We start from the raw sequence: 19,253 nt of genomic DNA on the forward strand, positions 1-19,253 counted from the left end.
ACACTCCAAGACTCAATTGCTTTCATCCCAAAGGGGTGCACAGCAGCTAGGCAACTGGTGAGCTCATTCAGGGAAGCATCTAAAGGTGGAAAAGACCCTGTCCTTTGGAGATAGGAGGAAGAATTCTCATCCTTGACTCTGTTGGTTCAGGTTTCACAGATAAATGAGTGTTCGTCCAGACAGCTCTTAGGGAAATGGGAATGAAGGCATCATGGACCAGGACTTCTCAACCAATGGGAGCTTTAGTGACCTTCTTGCCTTCTTGCACCCAGCAGTGAAGGAAGAACCAGGGGTCTGCTTGATCCTCCTTCCTCCAGTGACTTTCTTTCACTGGATCATCCTATCTCTGGAGTCAACCGCCTCTCTGGCTTCCCAGGTTATCAGCTGAGTCCCAGGGAAGACACCTGAAGAGGAGTTCTCTGTGGGGCAGTTTCAGTTCAGGCCAGGAGCACCACCAAGGGGAAGTCCCGCCCTGGAGGAACCTTCCAAGTATTTCTTTTTCCTGAAAAAAGTTTAGAGAAACCGTCTACCCAATTTCTCTACCCCAAAAATCAGTGGAGAAAAAGCCACTTGGTGCCCAGCTTCAAAGCCTGCTCTCCTTGTCTGAGCAAGAGGGATGAGAAATGGGGCCTCAAGCGTCGGATCTCCAAAACTCAACATCCCAAGGATTAAATGTTCCCCAGAAGACCCATTTTTTTCTGTGCCATTCTGGAAGTGGTTTAATAGTTTTCCCAAAGGAAATCTTCTGGAACAGGAAGTATTTTGTGGTGTTTATTTCAGACATAAAGCCATTGTGGGGGTGGGGGGGGGAAGGGTGGAACTTTCCACAGCATGGTTTGGGGTAAGGGTGGAGATGAGTGCAGGAAAAAAAATCAGTGCAATTGGTAACCCTGAAAATCAGCCTTTTTGCCACTGAATTTTGGCAGCATGAAGATAGGGCCATAATCATAAATATGTCGAGTTGGAAGGGACCACCACGATCATCTAGGTGCAAGAAAACTAATTAAATTATCCCAAGAGGTGCCTATCCAGTGCCCTGTTCAAATCCTGCAGTGCCGTACAGGAGATCTGTGAATGACTGTTTGCCTAAGTTTTTTTTTTTTACATTATTTGCAATAAATCAAAAGGAGCTTCTTTCTGACATCCAGCAGTACCTCTATAAATACAACAAAGGGTATCCTTTTCATTTAAACTCAACAGCTGAAATCATCATCATCATCATCACCACAAAATACAAAGACCTGCAAATAGAAGTAGAACGACTGCGGCCAAAGAAAGCACAGGTGGTACCAATAGTAACAGGCGCCTTGGGTGCAATTCCAAAACATCGGGAGCACCCCTTGAACACCATCAGCATTGACAAAACCACCATCGGTCAATTGCAAAGGCAGCTTTACTTGGAACAGTTTACACCCTGCAACGATACCTTTAACAGCATCAAACAACCACATCTGCCTATCCCAGGTCCTTGGGAAGGACTTGATAGGTGGACAAAAATGCCAAATCCAGTCTGAACATCTGGCTGACTGTGCGACCAACCATAACAACAACAACAGCAGCAACAAAGCAGCTAGGGATTACCAGGGTTTGTACAAACTCAGGTCAAATTTCTAGCCTTTAATTCTAAAGTTTTGGCATCTACACATCTGGGAAGAAGGCTTGGAATTCTAGCGGAGGAACAAAGAGGCCTGAAATTTCTCTGTTACTCTAAAAATATCTTGGGACCAGATTATTTAAAGGCACTTTCCCTAGTTGGCATCCTCTGGAGACACAGACTCCCTCTACCAGAGCTGTGGTACACACAAGCAGAGACCACCAGCTGGGGAAGGAACATCTTTCCCCAGATGTTCTGCCTGTTTGACAGATGTTTTCCTGGCTGTCCTATTGGCTCCCACTGGAAATGCTGTCTGCTGAATTTGGGGATGGGGCTTCTCAGCCGCAGAACCCAGATCCTCCTAACCAGAGAAGCCCAATCGGCAGCATCCAGATTGCTATTTTCACCCACCGTAAATTTCCTGTGCGGTTATGGGGACCTGATTTCTCCATTAAACACTGCCCCACTGAGAACCTAAGATCAAAACTCTGCATGCACACTGGAGTTCCAAAAATGCCTATTACAGCTTCTGCTGTTCTGGGTTTTAGAGGGCACCAAAAAGCGTTCCACAAAGCTACTTCCTCTCTTCGTCATTAACTTTAGCTGCAGATGGAACTAAATCAACTGAAAAGTATTTTGTCTGCATGGATCTGGTACTTCTGGGAGTGGTGATCTATTTCTACAGGCAAGACACAGTCTATTGTGTTCTTCAAAGGTCGATCATCTCCTGTTCACACAACAATCTCAAGTCAGTATCCAGAGTACAAGAACAGCTCTCATCTGCCCTTTTGGCATTTTTCTAGTAACTGGGGATTTTAACATTTCCAATCATGGCCCCCCGTCCAAGATATCCACTCAATCCTACGCTGAAAGCAGTATCAGCTAGCTTCCATCCAGTTACTCCACCCGCCCTCCCAAAGGGAATCCTGAAAGGCCATTAAAGCATCTGAAGATAAAATAAAAACCCAGCACTATTTAATTCATAGCTTCATTCATTGGGACATTGGCCAACCAATGAATGAGAACACATTTTAATAAACAGGAGTAAATTTTAGTTTGTGGGACAAAACCCATCTATATGAGTGATCATACGAATTGTGCTTTTCACATTTTGTAATGCAGTTCTTGGGTCAAACATTGGATGCCAATATGCACGGATCGGGGAAATCGTATTACAAAGATGAACATTGGGGAAAGTTGTCAAAGAAATAAATGTGAATTTTAACGCAGTTTTGTTTTTTTTTAATTGCAGATCTTTGCAGAAATTGGATGGACAAGGCTGATGATTACACAAGAAAATCACCACGGACTGAACAAAGAGAGTCTGTCCATTGGTAGAATGCAGAATGGGCGGCTCATCGCTTCTTCATATCGCAGCGTCGTCTGCAGACTCTGAAAAGCCTGGGGAATGGACGGAAGTATGTTTCTCATCTAACATGTAAACTCACTCCCATTTATATCCAAAACAATTAGTAAACAATTGGCGGAGCCCATGAACTTTGAATAACTCAGTGATTCTGCAGCGCCTAGTGGCTCTCCTTCTTCTCCCCAGCAAGCTGTTAGAGATCTAAATAAGCCAACTGGGACCCAGTGAAGGGGCAAAAGTCAGGCGACTCGGGTGGATGCCAAGATCTGTCTGCCAGCTGCTGTCCATGGAGGTTAACTCCCTCCAAAATAGAGCAGGTTCTTTTTTCCCAGTGAATCTATGCCAGAAAGACAAGATCAAAATGTAGGAAAAAGAGAGAGCGTAAGCAGTCCAACTTTTTTGCAGGAGACATTGGAATGAGCCTGAAGCACTGAGATGGCCAGAAGATCACTTCGATGGTCAGTCTAACAGAGATGCATCCAAGCACATCCTTGCTGCCAGAAACTCCGCTTTGGAATTGGGCTCATTTCCCGTTTGGTCCTGCTTGTGTGTCTGAAGCCTATCTAGAAACCGAGGAGATCACCTCCACTGCAAATGTGGAACTCTTTGGAGGACACGTGGTGAGAAGGTTGATGGGACCAGTTCACCCTTTCCCTCTGTTTCTCATAGACGTATTCAGGGAGAGACGGAAGAAACCAACTTCATTTTATGAGTTCCACTCCCCAGAGACCTTGATCACTGGGAGGAGGAAAGAGATTATTCGCCTCACCCCACCACCCTCCCCTCATGGGCAAGATTGCTATTTCTCCACTCTCCTAGTGGTGGTGAACTATCTGTGTTGCTTGCAGGGATTATCGCCAACCACAGCGGTCTTGGTAAGAAACACTGCTTAATTGCCACCTGACTCTTTGGACCAGGGTTTCATTCAGGATTCCTTCCTGGCATTTCTTGGGAAATGTACATGTTTTGTCAAATCCCAAATCCTTAGAAAAATCAGGAAATTGGGAAAAACGCTACCCAAGCTGACCAGCTGGTGCCCTCTACCATTCCAGTTGTAGCTTTTGGAAGATGGCATAGCTTTCTCGTAGCTCCTAGGGAACAGGGCTGCAAGGAACACTTGGCACTTGGCACAGTCGACGTCCACATTGGCACAAAAAGCACCACTGTCAGACCTGCTACATGCAGGGAATAACCAGAACTGATTCAATAGGTCTTCAGCTCCCCGCACCCCATTGGTTTTCTTCTTCCTTTTCCTCCTCCTGAGGGATAAGGCCTCGGCAGGAGGTGCAGAGGGCCTCCAGATGCTCGTGGAGATGAGTGAATCCTTGACAGCGTGCATTGGCCCCAACTGGATGCCTGTGAGAGCATGCAGCTGCTTCAGGTCACTCGTTATGAAAAATACAGAATAACTTGTGATTCTGAAAATTCCTGAGAATTCCAATTTCTCATTCCCAAATCCTGAAGATTAATATCTGTTGGGAATTTGGACATGCTACCTGAGGCCACCTGATAGCTGTGTTGGAGGAAAAGTTGTATGTGGCTCCCTAGGGACCTGGATATCAAACCGGTTCTTGAACACCTGGCCATGCAATTGCAGCTGATCTGCAGTCAGCCTGGAAGGGAAAACTGGAGAGGAATGGTTGCAGGTGTTGGGTATGTTTAGCCTGGAGAAGAGAAGATTGCACTTTTGGCTTTATTGACACTGTACAACACAGTGAGTTGGTCCATTCAATAGTATATAAACTTATCAATAAATAATAACCACATGGTTTTTTTTCTCCAAGGATTCTTGAAGTTCTGTCACACCAACCATCCTTCTCAGTCCATGCAGAAGTGCCAGTTCAGAGGGGAATCTGCAGATCTCCAGCTACCACAAGTCTCTCTCCTTAGCAGGGTGCTCGTAGTATCTGGGCCGGGTGGTGGCTTTCCAAGTGAGGCCGATTCACGCTCCATTCTGTCTGTGCACGTTCCAAGCAAGATCCCTCAACCCAGTTTATCCCTCTTGCTCCCAACCCTTTGAATGTGGAGTTGGTGCCCCCACCCCCAATCGTGGTCTATCTCCCTGCAGGGAAGCTCAAGTTTGAAAAGGGACAAAGCCAAGATGGGTGGGATCTGCACATTTTTCTCTTTCAGAATTCCAAACATTAGCAAAGGCAGGCAGAGATAGGAGATTTGGAATGGAGGAAAGATGGGGATGGTGAAAACATCCATCAGTTGGCCTCCTGAGATCTTACAAATGATGTTTGAGATGTCAGAGCCCGTCTGCCCTAAATGAAAACCATCCCTAAAATAGATCAACTCAAGATCTCTTCAGGCAAGCAGACATCCAACAGATGGAATTTTCTAGCATTTTCGTGCCAAGGAAAAATTCCCATGGAGCGCCAGAAGACGGCTGACTCCAGCATCTGCCTTCCCTCTGGGATCAAAACAAAGATGCCATTACCCAAAGCAAGAAAGGCTGAAAATATCCCATGTACACTCACCGCCTGCACAAATACTGGAAGGTTTTGCAGCAAGGATTTCAATGCAAGATTTCTTCAGAATCTAGAAGGAAAGAAGAACATGGCTTAGCATCCTTACGGGCAGCCAGATGGTGAGCTCTTAGAATCGCTCAAAGGTATGGCTAGGTTAGGCTGGAATATCTTAAGAGCTAATCTAAAAAGTACACATGCTAAATGAGGCCAGACTTCTCAAGACCTGGAGAATGGAAGGAGGGATCTCATTCCTTCCACAGCCCCTGTTTTTCTTCTTCTGGAAATCAAGCCCTATCAGGAAAGGCCAAAGGATCCAGGTGGGGCACCTTGCCCCCATCTTCTGCTCAGAGGAGTACTCAGAGCTTTTCCACCCTGCAAAGCTTTTTGCACACCCAGCAAGGAGAAGAAGGGCTTCCTTTATCACCCCGGGGACCTGGGGGAGCAAGGAAGGAGGGTCTGTAGGAGAGGAGTCAACAAAGCCAAGATGGGGACTGCAGTTAAATGATCAAAGCCCCATGGGACAGGTGGGGTTTCGGTCATGCAGCTGTGGCCACCCTCTTGACCTTTTTGACCTCCCCTTCCCCTGGATGCCTCTGGCAAGGGGGCAAATGCCACCCAGTGGTCACAATGTTATGGTGCCAATGCTGCAATTTATGTACTGGCGTCAGGCATCATCACACTGTGGCCTCCTTTGTGGGATGATATCATGATGCCCAAGGGGTTCTTTTGACGTCATGGTGACTTTCAGTCACCTGGCAGAGATGGGGGTTGAAAAAGTCAAGATGATGGCTGGAACCATGCAACTGAAGCCTTTTTTAGGTGCATCATGTACCTAAAACTATGGCTGTGGCTGCCATCTTGAGTTTCTTGACAAATGGACAGGCTGTGGACACCCCTGATTTGGATGGCTCTGTGCTGAGAACTTTTGCTCTTGCGCTGGGATGGAATTGAGGGTCCTCAAATGGTGGTGTTCCTTGGTCAGTAAAGAATGCAGGACTTTCCTGTTGCTTCTTTTCTTCTTCTTTCTTATGCATTCTTTTAATCTTATTTATGAAGGATGGCATTTATTTATGCATTCATTCATTTAAATTGACTTATATGGCCACCCATCTCACCAATGTGACTCTGGGCAGCTAACGAAGATTAAACAAGGAAATATAAAAGGAAAATGTCCCACCCAATTGAAACACAAAGGGGCTCCCCAAAACACCCTTCACCAACTGTGTGGGCCCAATTACCCTCTTGGCCCCTGTGGCCGGGAAGACACCCAGATCTTCAAGGTTTTCTGGAAGGTGGGCAGCGTTGGGTGGGTGGGTGTCCCAGGGCCAGGTGCAGCTACGGAAAGGCCCGCTTCCTGGGTCCTGCTAGATGGCAACCCCTGATTGAGGGGACCCAGAGTGTGCCCGTCCTGCCCAACCAAATGGGATGGTACAAATAAGAGTCACTGGGATTTGGGTAGTAGATATGTAATGATAATGATAATGATTTTCTGAGCTTGTACGATACATTGGACTATAAAGTAAATAAACATGCTTCTATCTTGCCCTTCATTCAGGAGCTCAAGGCAACGTACATCGCTTTCCTCCTCCCATATACCCCACAACAACATCCCTGCAAAGAAGGCTGGGCCAGGGGAGAGCAACTGGCCCAAAGTCCACTAGGGAGCTGCTGTGGCTGAGGACGACTAGTCCAATTCCTTAATCACCAGTTTGCTCAGCATGGGAAGCCATCAGATCCAAACGCAAGGCTCACTGTATCCAAACTTAGCCTGCTGTGGGCATGTATCTGTTAGGCCTTTAATTGGCCTGCTTGAACAAGTTGGTGAAGAGCGCCCCAAAGTATGTAAAAACACAAACAGCAGAAATGGATCTCAAGAGGTTGGAGGCTTATGCAGGGAAAGTCTGCCTAAAACAGGAGAGTCTGTAAAGCTGTTAACCAAGATTTGACTGTCTTGGGGAGATTGTGAGCCCTCTCCCTCCTTCTGAGCCACCAAATCTCCACGATTGTTGCAACATGCAGAGATAGACAAGAAGGTTGTTCCTCAGATCTGCATCTAAACCAACCAGGGCTTTCTGCCAAACTTTTCCCCAGTCCTCAACTTCATTTAGGAAGGAAAAGTCAATGGTGGTTTGGAATGCAGAGAAAGATCCAGCTAACTGGCAGGAGCTTCAAGGCAAATGCTCCGCCCCCTTCATAACCTCCAGGTATCTGCTCACCTGGTTCAGCGTAAGGATGAAAGCAGAGATCTCCTGGTCTATGCTACACCTGCCTCCCTGGAGAGGATGTGGGGCTTGAAGAGGGAATATGGTAACAAGCTGAATGCCCAGGAAAGGATACGTGGGAACAGGTAGTTTGAACCTCAAGCTGGGTTTAAACTGGGACTTTTTTGAAAACAGGACTTCCCTCTTCCCAGCGACATCACTGGGCTCTGCTGCTATTCTTGGGCTAAAGCAGTGTTTTCCAACCCTGGCAACTTTAAGATGGGTGGACTTCAACTCCCAGAATTCCCCAGCTAAAGGATGAGAAGGGATGGGAGAAAGCATATTTTAAAGCGCTGGTGCATTATAGCTCTTGGACCAACAGCCATCCACCTGGACAACGAATGAGTGGAGGATGGACTTGCGCTGGTGGTGGGGTTGACATGAATGGATGGGGATTTTTCCCACCCATTTTGGCTCAAAGGTATTATGAAGGCTCTCCTGCTTAAGGGGGCGATGTGATGAGGGACCACACAAATAAATTCCAAATCAGGATACTCTTGGCTACTTCCCACCTGTAGCCCCCTGCTTTCAATACTCGTCTGCAGGAGATGCAGATGGAACTGGGTCTCCATGGAAGGTTTGAGGATGGAAGAAGAGAAGCAGAGTCTTCTAATGTACGGTCAGATTTAGGCAACCAGTAAGTATTCTACATTCTATCTGGGCATTTGGTTCCTGGCATTTAAATGGCGTATAGGTGTCATTCTGAAATCAGGTTTCATTCTTATTTCCTGTATATTATGTTCACCCACAAAGGTAAATCTGCCACAAATCTTCAGGACCAAGCTAGATGAAATCCAGTATGAAGGATACAAATCAATGAAGCAGAAAAAGAATTTGGAACTTTTCTTTGGAAAAACAGGATGTGAACTTCCAGAAAAAGGAATGCCTTGGTTTGAGCCAATGACCTTTGAGTGAGTCACAGCATGAAGAGATCTGTTGCGATTATACGGAGTGGCCATCTAATTTTATTTACATGGCCCACTCATCCCAAAAACTTCATTCCAGCTGATTTCTTCTAAAAGAAAAAGTGTTGTAAACTTCGTTTTGGAACAGACGAAGGGTAAAAAGTAATAAAGTGCTATCCACAGCCTTTTGGATTCTGCAGAAAGGCAGAACGCGCCATGACAGACGGTCTGTTTTCTGATGTTCAGACCAGCTGAAATGACACACACGAATACACACACCCTGCTTTGCTAGGAAGGACCCAAGGATCCGGGACAAACCACACTGACATCAAAATAATGGCACAGCGATATGATAGTCCCTGCTGATAACTCGAGGGACATCCTTGTGGAGTGACGCAAGGGCGTCATTTGCATCATCTGCACGATAATGCCCTCCCCCTCCATGGATGCATGTGGAAGCTGCCAGTTGGCCTTATCCTAGACACAAAGTGCCCCACCTCAGCAGCACCTGCAGCATCTTTTGTCTGAATAATGAAAGCAGCACCATGGCATTGTGCTATAAGCTCCGCCCTTTGGGAGCATGCATGTGACATCATGACACACATACAATAAGGTGGGGGTTTGCACCACAATGCCACGGCATTGTCTGATTCAGTCTGATTCCCTCCGGGCCCAGTCATGGCCATTGCTGGCACCCACCTGCATCTGCTTGATCCAAACAAACGACCAATGATGAAATTTGCAAATTATCATGTCATAATTAGCTTTTAATTTATGAAAGGGAGTTTTAGGTGTGGTTCTTTGAATTGCACAGAGACAAGAACTGGTGCTCATCCAGGGTGTCTGCACATAAAAAACAGGTGGCACCTGTATTGCACTGCTGTGACTACCATCTTGACTTTTTTGACCATACCTGCAGAACTCCCATGCTCACCACTGTTCCACCAGCCGTTTTCACCGCTCTAAAACACTATTGTTCTTCATGAGAGAGATTTCAGTGCGTGTTTGCCAAGAAAATGATACTTCTGCTACCCTTTGGGCAGAGAAGCCATTTTGATGCCTGGCAGGAATAGGCAGCAGCCATCATCTCCCCACCTGTAGCCCTGAGACCAGCCATCTTTCCTGGCCTGAGAACCTATTATGTGACTGTACACAATGTCCAGGACTTGTGTTTTTCCACCTTGGCAATTTTAAGCATGCTGGCTGGGGAATTCTGGGAGCTGAAGTCCACACATCTTAAAGTTGCCAAGGTGGAAAAATACTGGACTAGATTATCTTTAAGGGACCTTACAGGTCTGTGATTCTATTCTTTAAAGCAGGGGCAAAGCAAACTAGATGCCCTTGAAATATCATGTAAGTTCCTTCTTGCCAGCCAGATGCAAAATGGAAGGGCTGTGTGAAGCCATTAGTGGCCTGCTAGGACCACAGAATGGAGCAGAGCTTAACACAGCAGAGAAGCTGCACACAGAAAAATAACATTACCTTAAATAGCTTTAATGAGCACGTCAGAGAAACACAAGTTATTGATCTTACACACTTAGCCCTCCCAAGCATAAAGAATTAAATGCTTAGACAAAGGAGGTTTAAGATAAGTAAAAAGAGTCTTATTGACTTTATTCTTTGGTTCAGTTACATCCATCTTTGGTGGAAAAATGATGTTCCTTGTTTCTTCTGTACTTTAACTATATTTAGTGATCTCTTAGCCCTACAGCTGCTAAGAGCTGCATGGAAGAAAGGGCTAGGCACATGGCTTTAGGCCCAAGATGGAGACAGAGGAGAGCAGCATGCTTGCCGCCTCCTCAGTAGGTGGAAGAAGGAGGAAGAGAGAGAGAGAGAGAGGAAGTGGGAGTGGCAACAAACAGCTTCCTTAATAGCATGGAGAGTTTGCATCCTAGAGCAACCGTCCATATGTTAATGAGGCATGCTGGATTTGCCAGAACCTCCAACACTGTGCCCACTATTTTAGCTTTCTTTTTGCAATGAAAGTAGCTACTTTATTTTATTTTCACAAAGGTAATCTCTCTGAAATCCCCCATTTCCTTGCTTTTGGGGGGAGGGGGGCTGTTCTCCACTTCTGTGCATTATTGCTCACCACTGCTACATTGAATGATTAATTTAATTTATATGGGATGCCAACCTCACACAGTGACTCCTGGTGTCATACAAGGTTAAGAACAACATCTGATCTTCAAGCAAGACCCCTGTAGAGAGTAAGGGACTGAGGAATTATGCTTTAGCCCCAGTTGCCAAGGCTGAGAAACAGTGCTCTACACCGTTTGATTCACATAGACCTACGTGAACCAACTTATAGAGAAGCATATCATTTTTTTTCTCTTCAGGCTAAATAATGTCTGCCATGCAGCAACTTTTCTTTATACACACTCTCCAATCATCCTTTTGTGAAATGTTATGACGTCAGTCTGGATTTTCTCCATTAAGACTGTCAGAAATCAACCAGACCTGGATGATGGTTCTGGACTAAGTTTCCTGAGCATGAAATCTTGTGATTTACTGCTTGCAACCGAAGTCATAAGAAATATCGGCAGGGAGACAAAAAGAAAGGAAATACTTCTGGAATCTATTAGGAACAGCTGTAGAGAGAATGCAAGTCTAAGAACAGAATCTCTTTTGTGATCGCACAATACCTGGTGCTCCAACCCCATTTGGTATGTTCAGTTAGAAAAAATCAGAGGAGAGAGAGAGAAGGAGGGTCCTGATCCAGTTTATCTGCAAGAAAGCATGCTAAAGTACAAGCATGTGCACCTGGAGGGATCAGGAACACTGCCTTCTGTCTCTGCTCTGCAAATGAGTGGGAAGGTCCACATCAATAAATTTTGTGTTGGAAATCATAATAGTGGGATGCAGGTATACTGTCTTATGGATGCAGAACACTTTCTTTGTTTCGCTTATTAACCTCATCTAAAGTAATATCCTGGGTGAAGAACCTACGGTCTTCCAGACATTGCCAAACTGCAACTTCCTGTAGTTTTAGCTAATGGTGAGGCACATTGGGAATTTCAGGTGTGACATCTGGAGAACTTAAAGTTCTCCATCCTGGTGATATAGGAAGCTGCCTCGTGACTTAGTTTCATTGAGCAGATGTTAAGTGGAAGATGTTAAGTGGAAGAATTCCAGAGACGTGGAAGAATTCCAGAGAAAAGTCTTGCTTAGCAGCTAGGTTCTTGTGCATGTCAAGGATGTGCTCTGCCATGAAGCAAATGCTGCCTAGGGTTTAGCAGCCGGCAGCTGTTGCAAGCAATGTAACTATGCAGGTACACAGAGGCAAACAACATTCATAGGATGCCTGCAGAACTGTTACGGTCCTTCAGTAGAAGCTACAGAGAAAGGATCAGGCCAGGAGTCTCCATAGGTGGGTCAAAAAAAAGTCAGGATGGTGGTTTTGATTGAGCTGTCATGAATGCCATCTTGACTCTTTTAACTCACTCCCTGCTGATGCCCCGGGGTCAGGCCCTTCCCCATCAATTCTTCCAGAAGGCCCCATGGTTTTACACTGGTACCTGGAAACCATTGTTTATACCTTGCAAGAACAAAAATATTGTGGAAAATTGGCAAGACTGACTAGAACAGAACTTCCCATGTTTTGGGTGATTTGGTTTCAAAAACAAAGTGAGATGCAGGGGCCTCCTAATTGTGCATAACTTCCCCAGCCCTCTGAATAAAAGCCATGAACGATCTTTGCTCTTGCTAAACAATTCCCTGGCATTTCTTAGCCATCGTTCAGCCCACACCTCTTTTCCACTCAGCCAAGCCATTCTGTTCAGTGGCTGCTACTGGTTTCTTCCTAGGGGGCCCTCGGATGTCATAGCGCTGATAGATATACTGATTCTGGCAACAACAATGCTAATTTCACTAAGTCATAAAATGAATACAGTGGTAAGCAAAACTTACAGAGTCTATGATTCCCTGGAGAGCTTCGAAGCCATCATTCACGGGGAAGACGTGATCCTTGCTGTCAGCGATTCGAGCCAACTAGTTTTGCAGAAAAAACAGTTGGGAAAGTGAGTCGGCCAGCAAGGACATCAGGAGAATCTGGACACACACAGTCAGTCAAAGTCCTACAGGCAGATGACCATTTCACCAGATGACCATTTGCCAAGCTTTGCTGCCACTCCTTTGTGCATGGATTTCTTTTCTTCCCACACTCATTTTTTTTCCCCAGAATTTTCACTCATTACAACAGGAGGATTCTAGTTTTTCCAGATACCATGGTGGGGGCAAAGGGAATTAGCAAACACCCATGAAGTAGAGACCTTCTCTTTCAGCTCTGAGAAACCTTCTACACAACCCTATATGAAAGAACAACCTCAACAACTTTAAGATGTATGGACTTCAAGTCCCAGAACTGGCGGGGTGATTCTGAGAGTTGAAGTCCACACATCTTAAAGCTGCTGAGGTTGAGAAAGACTATGATAGGTCCTGACTGAACCTGGATCATACTTTAAATTATTACAGGAGGAGCTTGACTCTTGATGACTTCATGGATACATCCATGGAGTCTTCTAGAGGCAACTCCCAGGCTCTTTGGCAGCCACCTAAAACCAAAATTCTTTCCAAATCTGATTCTCAGAGTTGTCTTTAGCAAGATTTATTGACATTAGAGGAATGGGGTTGTAAGAACTCCAGCAGCTGAACTGTTTCCCATTTAAAACCAATATATCCATTGGTTACATTAGCGTGGAGACGTTTTCATTTTCTTTCTACCAGCCTTCCTACGATCTGTTGAAGTTTTCACAATAACAGGAAAGCTTGCAGCTGGTTGGTTGCATAACTGTCTCCTGAATCTTTATCAGCCCAAGAACCAACTGTTACAGCAATGATGCAGACATAGTTTACCACTGCGTTCTTCTGGGAATCTGGAATGTATTTTGGCTTCCCAAGCTAGATCACAGCCTTTGGATTTCCTGGGATCTTCCACCAAAGTTCAAACCAGTCTGATCCTGCTCAGCTTTTCAAGTCCAGTCAAAACTGACTGGATGCTTCTCCTTGGATGGGCTTTATAGTTAAGGAGAAGCATCTTGACCCACAGTTGGTATCTATGACTTATTGTTGGCTTCCTGACCTAAACCATGGTGTTTGGATGGGAAGAGTTAATTTGTGGTTACTACTCATGCTGGCCTCTAGGCATAGAGAGATGAAGAGTAGAATTGGAAACCTGAGTGATGATGGGAAACTCCCTTTGTCTTGGCAGATTTTTCTACTTGTCGTCCAGTGTTAGCCACTTGGACTTAATGGGCAATGGTCTTTGCTACCAGCTCCGATGTTCTATACTCTTGAATTCAACCACTATTGTTTTCTCCAGCGTCCTCCTCTCAGCCTTCCAAGGTAGACCAAACTTGGAAACCAAAGACAGCAAGCTAATACTACTTTTATTATAAGGTTATAGTAACAGAACCTTGCAAGTCTGAATGTGCTTCCTTTCTCCCTCCCTTTATCTTCATGAGAACTAGGGAGGGTCCTGTCTGAGATGCTTTCTCAGTTACAGTTCTGCTCTAGACTCAGAGTTCTTTTTTCGGACCACCGTCTTGGCTGCGGCTCTTCCCCCTGTTCCTCGGGGTTATTCCTTGTGCCCATTACATCTCCCCATGTGGCTTCTTTAAGAGCGTCTTCACCTTCCTGCAACCCGATGCCTTGCTCATTGTTCCTTCTGAAACCTGGGGAGAGATGGCTCACACCAACTCAAGGGGCGACCCGACCAAGCTGCCCTTTGCTGTTTGATGGGTCTTGTGCAAGGAAAGAACTGCTCTGCAGCAGAGTGCCAAGAACCCTGAAAATCACCCTCATTGTGCCACAAAAGACACCAGAAAAAGCAGTCCATGACTGGAAAGTAGAGAAGTTTTTCTCTTGTGGGGCATGTGGATAAATCCAAAGGCACTGATTGATTAGGTGACATCAAGTCAGCATCATCTCTTAGCAACCATGCGGATAGATTTTCTCCAAGGTGATCTGTCCCCAGCCTAGTCCTTCAGGTCTTCCAACAGTGATAGCAGGCCTGGGCATCCCTTTTTCTGGAGGAGACCTTGGGGCCAGCATGTTGGGAGAACCATGTGGTGGGTGGGGCTAAAAGAAATAGGTGGAGCCAGAGGAAAACATGGTGGGGGTATCCATTCTCCTTGACCCCCATCTCCTGTTTCTTCAAGCAGCTGGCTGCTGTGACAGGACAGACAGCCCTTAGCAGAAGACTGAGGCTGATCTTTGCAGAAGGATATTGAAATCAGGCCAAGGGCAAAATATGGCCCTTGGGCAGGAAGTTGACCACCCTCTGACCTACACTAGCAACTGTGATCCTATACATGGCCACCCAGAGCAGAGAAGTCTTATTGGATTCTCAGCATCTGGCAGCATCTGGCAACCTTCCCTGGGCTGGAAATACTCAGTACTAACCACCTTGGCCTGGTAGCACTTAGGAGACAGACCACCAGGAAATATGGGGCTGTAGCCCAGAAGAAGGCAACAGCAAGCTACAGTACGTCTCTGTGGCGGCCAAGAAAAGGAGATGGTGTATCCATGAAATCACCCAGCACTGAATTTTGCATTTACGTGGCACTGCAGCCAAACCTACAATCCGCACTGAATATCGATAAGCCCTTAAGGCTTGAAATTCATTAAGAGTATCATTCTCTGACTGAAGAGCTTTATATCCAAGGAGGTCTTAAATAACATATTTTTTTAAACAACAGATAAAATAACTTGTTCTCCTCTGAGATGAGGTTAAAATCATTCAGACTGCTCTGTCTCTGGAGCAAAACCAAATTCTTCAGATGGAGAAGATGACTGTCTTTTCAAAGCAAAATCTTGCTGCCGAAACAGGGCATCTTTCAGAAAACGAGGTGGCTTCCAAAGAGGCATCTGCAGGGGTAGTCCCAAAAGTCAAGGTGGTGGCCTAATCCCAGCAGGAACGGCTGCGATGCACGTCAAAAAGGGTCGGGGCTTTGATTCCACCGTTCTGGCCACTATTTTGACGTTTTGGACCCATTCCCTGCAGACAGCCCTGGACTTCCGGCTCCCTCAGAAGCAATTTCAAAGGAGACTGAAGCTGTTACACTTAAACCAAGCTTTGCCCAAAGGCGAGACAACCGAAAATTACCTGAGTTTCATTGAAATCTTTCACCCCGACGCAGTACACCGTCGCTCCCAGCTCACGGGACCGGTTGGCCTTGAAGGAGAGGACAAAATATCAATTATGACCCAAACAGGATAAAGAGTGTGGCGTTCCTCGGAATGGGGCCCCCTAACCAGCATGTTATCTTCTGGCCCCATCTCACCCACTTGCCTGCCAGCTCAGCAGTAACGAAAAAACCATATTCAGCACGGTAGGATTACCTTCCTGTTTGGGATGTACCCCATAATTATGATTAAAGGAAAGAGAGTCCCAGGCTGGGGGAGGGAGAGGGGAGCACAGTTGCTTCATCTTCTGTGCAAGCCCTCCTGGCCCTTTAAGCGTTGGATTAAAACTTCCCAGGTTGGTTGCAGATGATGAGATCTTTTGCACCTCCAAGGATCTGGAGACCACCAGCTTGGGGAAGGCTTTTCTTCTCAGCCGGGGTACCTTGCAAGCCACGAGCTGTTCCTTGTGATACACTGTTTTCTCTCCAATGCATTTCACCCACTCTAGGTGCCCATGGGCAGGGATGTTTGCTTTACAGGTAGTCCTCACTTAACAACCATTAGTTTAGTGATGGTTCAGACTTACAACGGTGCTGAAAAAAACCAACTTACAACCAGTGCTCACACTTATGACTGTTGCAGCATCCCCATGGTCACGTGATCACAATTTGGATGCTTGCTGACCAGTTGGCATTTATGACCGTTGCAGTGTCCTGTGGTCACATGATTGTCATTTTTGACCTACCTGGCCGGCTTCTGGCAAGCAAAATCAATGGGGAACCGCGTGATACACTTAACAATCACATGGTTCATTTAACCCCTGTGGTGATTCGCTTAATGACCACTGCAAAAAAGGCAATAAATTCAGGTCGGATTCACTTAATGACCACTTTGCTTAACAACCAAAATTCCAGTTCCAATTGTGGAACTAGATATAATTCCAACAGGAGCCATGTGATGCCTGGGGCTAATCAGGTGTCAGCTGGCCCTATGACACAGCTGCTCTGGGTCTCCCTTGGGATTTTCAGCAGCAGTTGCCCAGGATGGTTGGGTCCTTGTGGATCCCTGCCATCTGGGATTGCAAGATCGAGCCTCGACGGACTCTGTGACTACCTCATTGCCAGACCGCATGAACACAACCAGAACAAAATAACACCGCCAGTGAATCCAGCTGTTTTGGCCTAGCACTATGAATGTGCCTCTCTGTGCCCAGCCTCTCTGCAAAGTAGCAGCCGGGTGGAGGAAAGGCCTCTCTGAGACCAGAACGTTTATCCAAGCATCTCCCCTTTCTTATGGCATCCTTCACCAATGTAATTTTTAAAAATCTGTTGAACTTATTGGTCCCCTGGAATGCCCGGTGAACTTAGCACAGTACCATAACTTTGGCATGATGTTTGAACCCATCGGCTTTACTGTCCTGAAGGAAAGGTGTTTTCCTCCCTTCTTATTCATTATCCTTCCAACGGACTGGCATTGTTCCCCATTTGTTGCTTAAGGCATAACATTCTACTTTCTCTGCAAGCATCATATTGCAGGTACTTTATTTCTGTTTATCACAGCTAATGACTCACGCCAACTTTTGCTCCAGGGGAAAGCATTTTTTCACACTGTGGCGGAGCTGGGTTTCATCTGCTGCCTGATGCATCATCACTCTCACTCTTAGACACCTATTAAATGCCAGTAAAACTTGCACAAGAAGTTACCAAATCTACACTGCAGAAGAGTGTCCCCAAGGAGCACCAAGAGAGCAGCGCAACCACACAGTTGAAACCCTGCCCCTTGTTACATGCATCGTGGCCGCCATCTTGACTTTTTTGCCCTCCTCGTACCACGGCATCCTGGAATGATGCATTTTGAGACATGCCTTTTGCCTACTAATCTCCCTTTTAAGATCTGCAAAGTTGGCCCTGCCTCCACCATTTCTGCCTCCTTTTCTATGCATGTTTTAATGACTGGGGTATAGGAAAGGGGTGGAAGACATCTTCTTTTGTTAAATTCATTCAGAGAGGAATGCAGTCTCCCCACTAGGACAAGCCCTGGCCCTAACTATCAACCCCACCCTGTGTGAAGCAGGCAGACCCCAGGAGGGAAATTTGGCCTTGCAGCAGATCCTGCCGCCTGGCCTGAAGCTGAGGATTTACAGCCCAGGCAGACGCCTTTGCCTGAGCAGGAAGATCTTTTAAAGCCTCTGTTCCGATTGCAAAGAAGATCAAGAGGAACAAAATATGAATCTGCACAAAAATCAGTCCTTTGCTAGAAAACATTACATCTTTCATTCTTGTAGAACAAATGTACAGGCAGATTCCAACGTGACTGTGCAGTTTTTCCTTAATGACATAATGTGAGATTATCCTCAGTTGCCCCAGAGGGCAGGACCAGAACCAAGGGTTTAAAACTATAAGGAAAGAGGTTCAAGCTAGACCTCCGCAGAAATATCCCGACCGCACAAGCCGTCAATGGGTGAAACAGGCTGCCACACTGAGCGGGGAAGTCTCCTTCACTAGGGCTCCTAAAACGTGACGGGATGGCCATCGGTGAGAGATGCTGTCATGGATCCTGCAATGAGTGGGGGGTGGTCTAGACCAGTGTTCCATGGGACCTTGAAGATGGGTGGACTTCATCTCCCAGAAGCTATGCTGGCTGGGGAATTCTGGGAGACCAAGTCCACCCATCTTCAAGTTGCCAAGGTTGAGGAACACTGGTCTAGATCACTGTTTCTCAACCTTGTCAACTTGAAGATGGGTGGACCTCAACTCCCAGACTTCCCCAGCCAGCAAGGTTGAAGTTAAAGTTGCCAAGGTTGAGCAACACTGACCTAACCAGAGATTTGACCAACCAACAAATGGTGTTCTCAGACAAAGGACTCGGTTTTTGGAAAGAGATGCCATGAATGACCAAGTGTCCAGATACTACAGCATCCAACCAAAGGATGTTCTTCTCCAGGCTAGATTGGCACAAGGAAATAAAAGGCAGGTAAATGTAGGGATGGCTGGCTGGGGAATTCTGGGAGCTGAAGTCCACACAGCTTGAAGTTGCCAAGGTTGAGAAACAACGCCTTAACCACTACACCAAATGTACTATGCTAAAATACATCCTCTAATTTTACCAAGTTTTCTTTCCCTGCAAAAGAGACTTCTGCTTGTCTGCCTCATTTTTCAAAATTTACATTTCAAACTTATGTTATTATTTTAACTGGCAGTGGAGGCTGCAGTTTGGAGTTTGCTACCTTTCTTCCCCTGCTACCTATTTTTCCATCAGTCTGCAGCCTGCTTGGCAACCCAACTTTCTGAAAAAGTAAGAAGAGAAGAGAAGAGAAGAGAAGAGAAGAGAAGAGAAGAGAAGAGAAGAGAAGAGAAGAGAAGAGAAGAGAAGAGAAGAATAAACAAGAATATTTCTGTGGAGTCCTTGGTGCTCTCTGAGCCTTGTTGTTTTCTTGCAGGCATTTCATTGCCAGACTGGGCAGCATCTTCAGTGCGAAGAGGGAGGGGGCCCTGCTCTCAGTTCATGTATAGTGGCTTGCCCTGCTTG

The 19,253-nt window shown here is 46.0% G+C and overlaps 1 protein-coding gene across 1 annotated transcript in view; it reads right to left on the bottom strand.

Annotated features, from left to right (window-relative positions):
• The window catches only part of ANTXR1 (ANTXR cell adhesion molecule 1), a 152,565-nt gene that overhangs the window by 99,881 nt on the left and 33,431 nt on the right, over positions 1–19,253 (bottom strand). The window contains exons 7-9 of the mRNA XM_063311570.1: positions 15,706–15,774; positions 12,510–12,590; positions 5,444–5,504 (exon numbers count right to left, since the gene is read on the bottom strand). Of these exons, the coding sequence (XP_063167640.1) occupies positions 5,444–5,504; positions 12,510–12,590; positions 15,706–15,774 (211 nt within the window). The remainder of the gene's footprint in view (positions 1–5,443; positions 5,505–12,509; positions 12,591–15,705; positions 15,775–19,253) is intronic.

The sequence above is a fragment of the Candoia aspera genome, chromosome 9, assembly GCF_035149785.1.
Source record: "Candoia aspera isolate rCanAsp1 chromosome 9, rCanAsp1.hap2, whole genome shotgun sequence".
Taxonomy (NCBI): Eukaryota; Metazoa; Chordata; class Lepidosauria; order Squamata; family Boidae; genus Candoia; species Candoia aspera.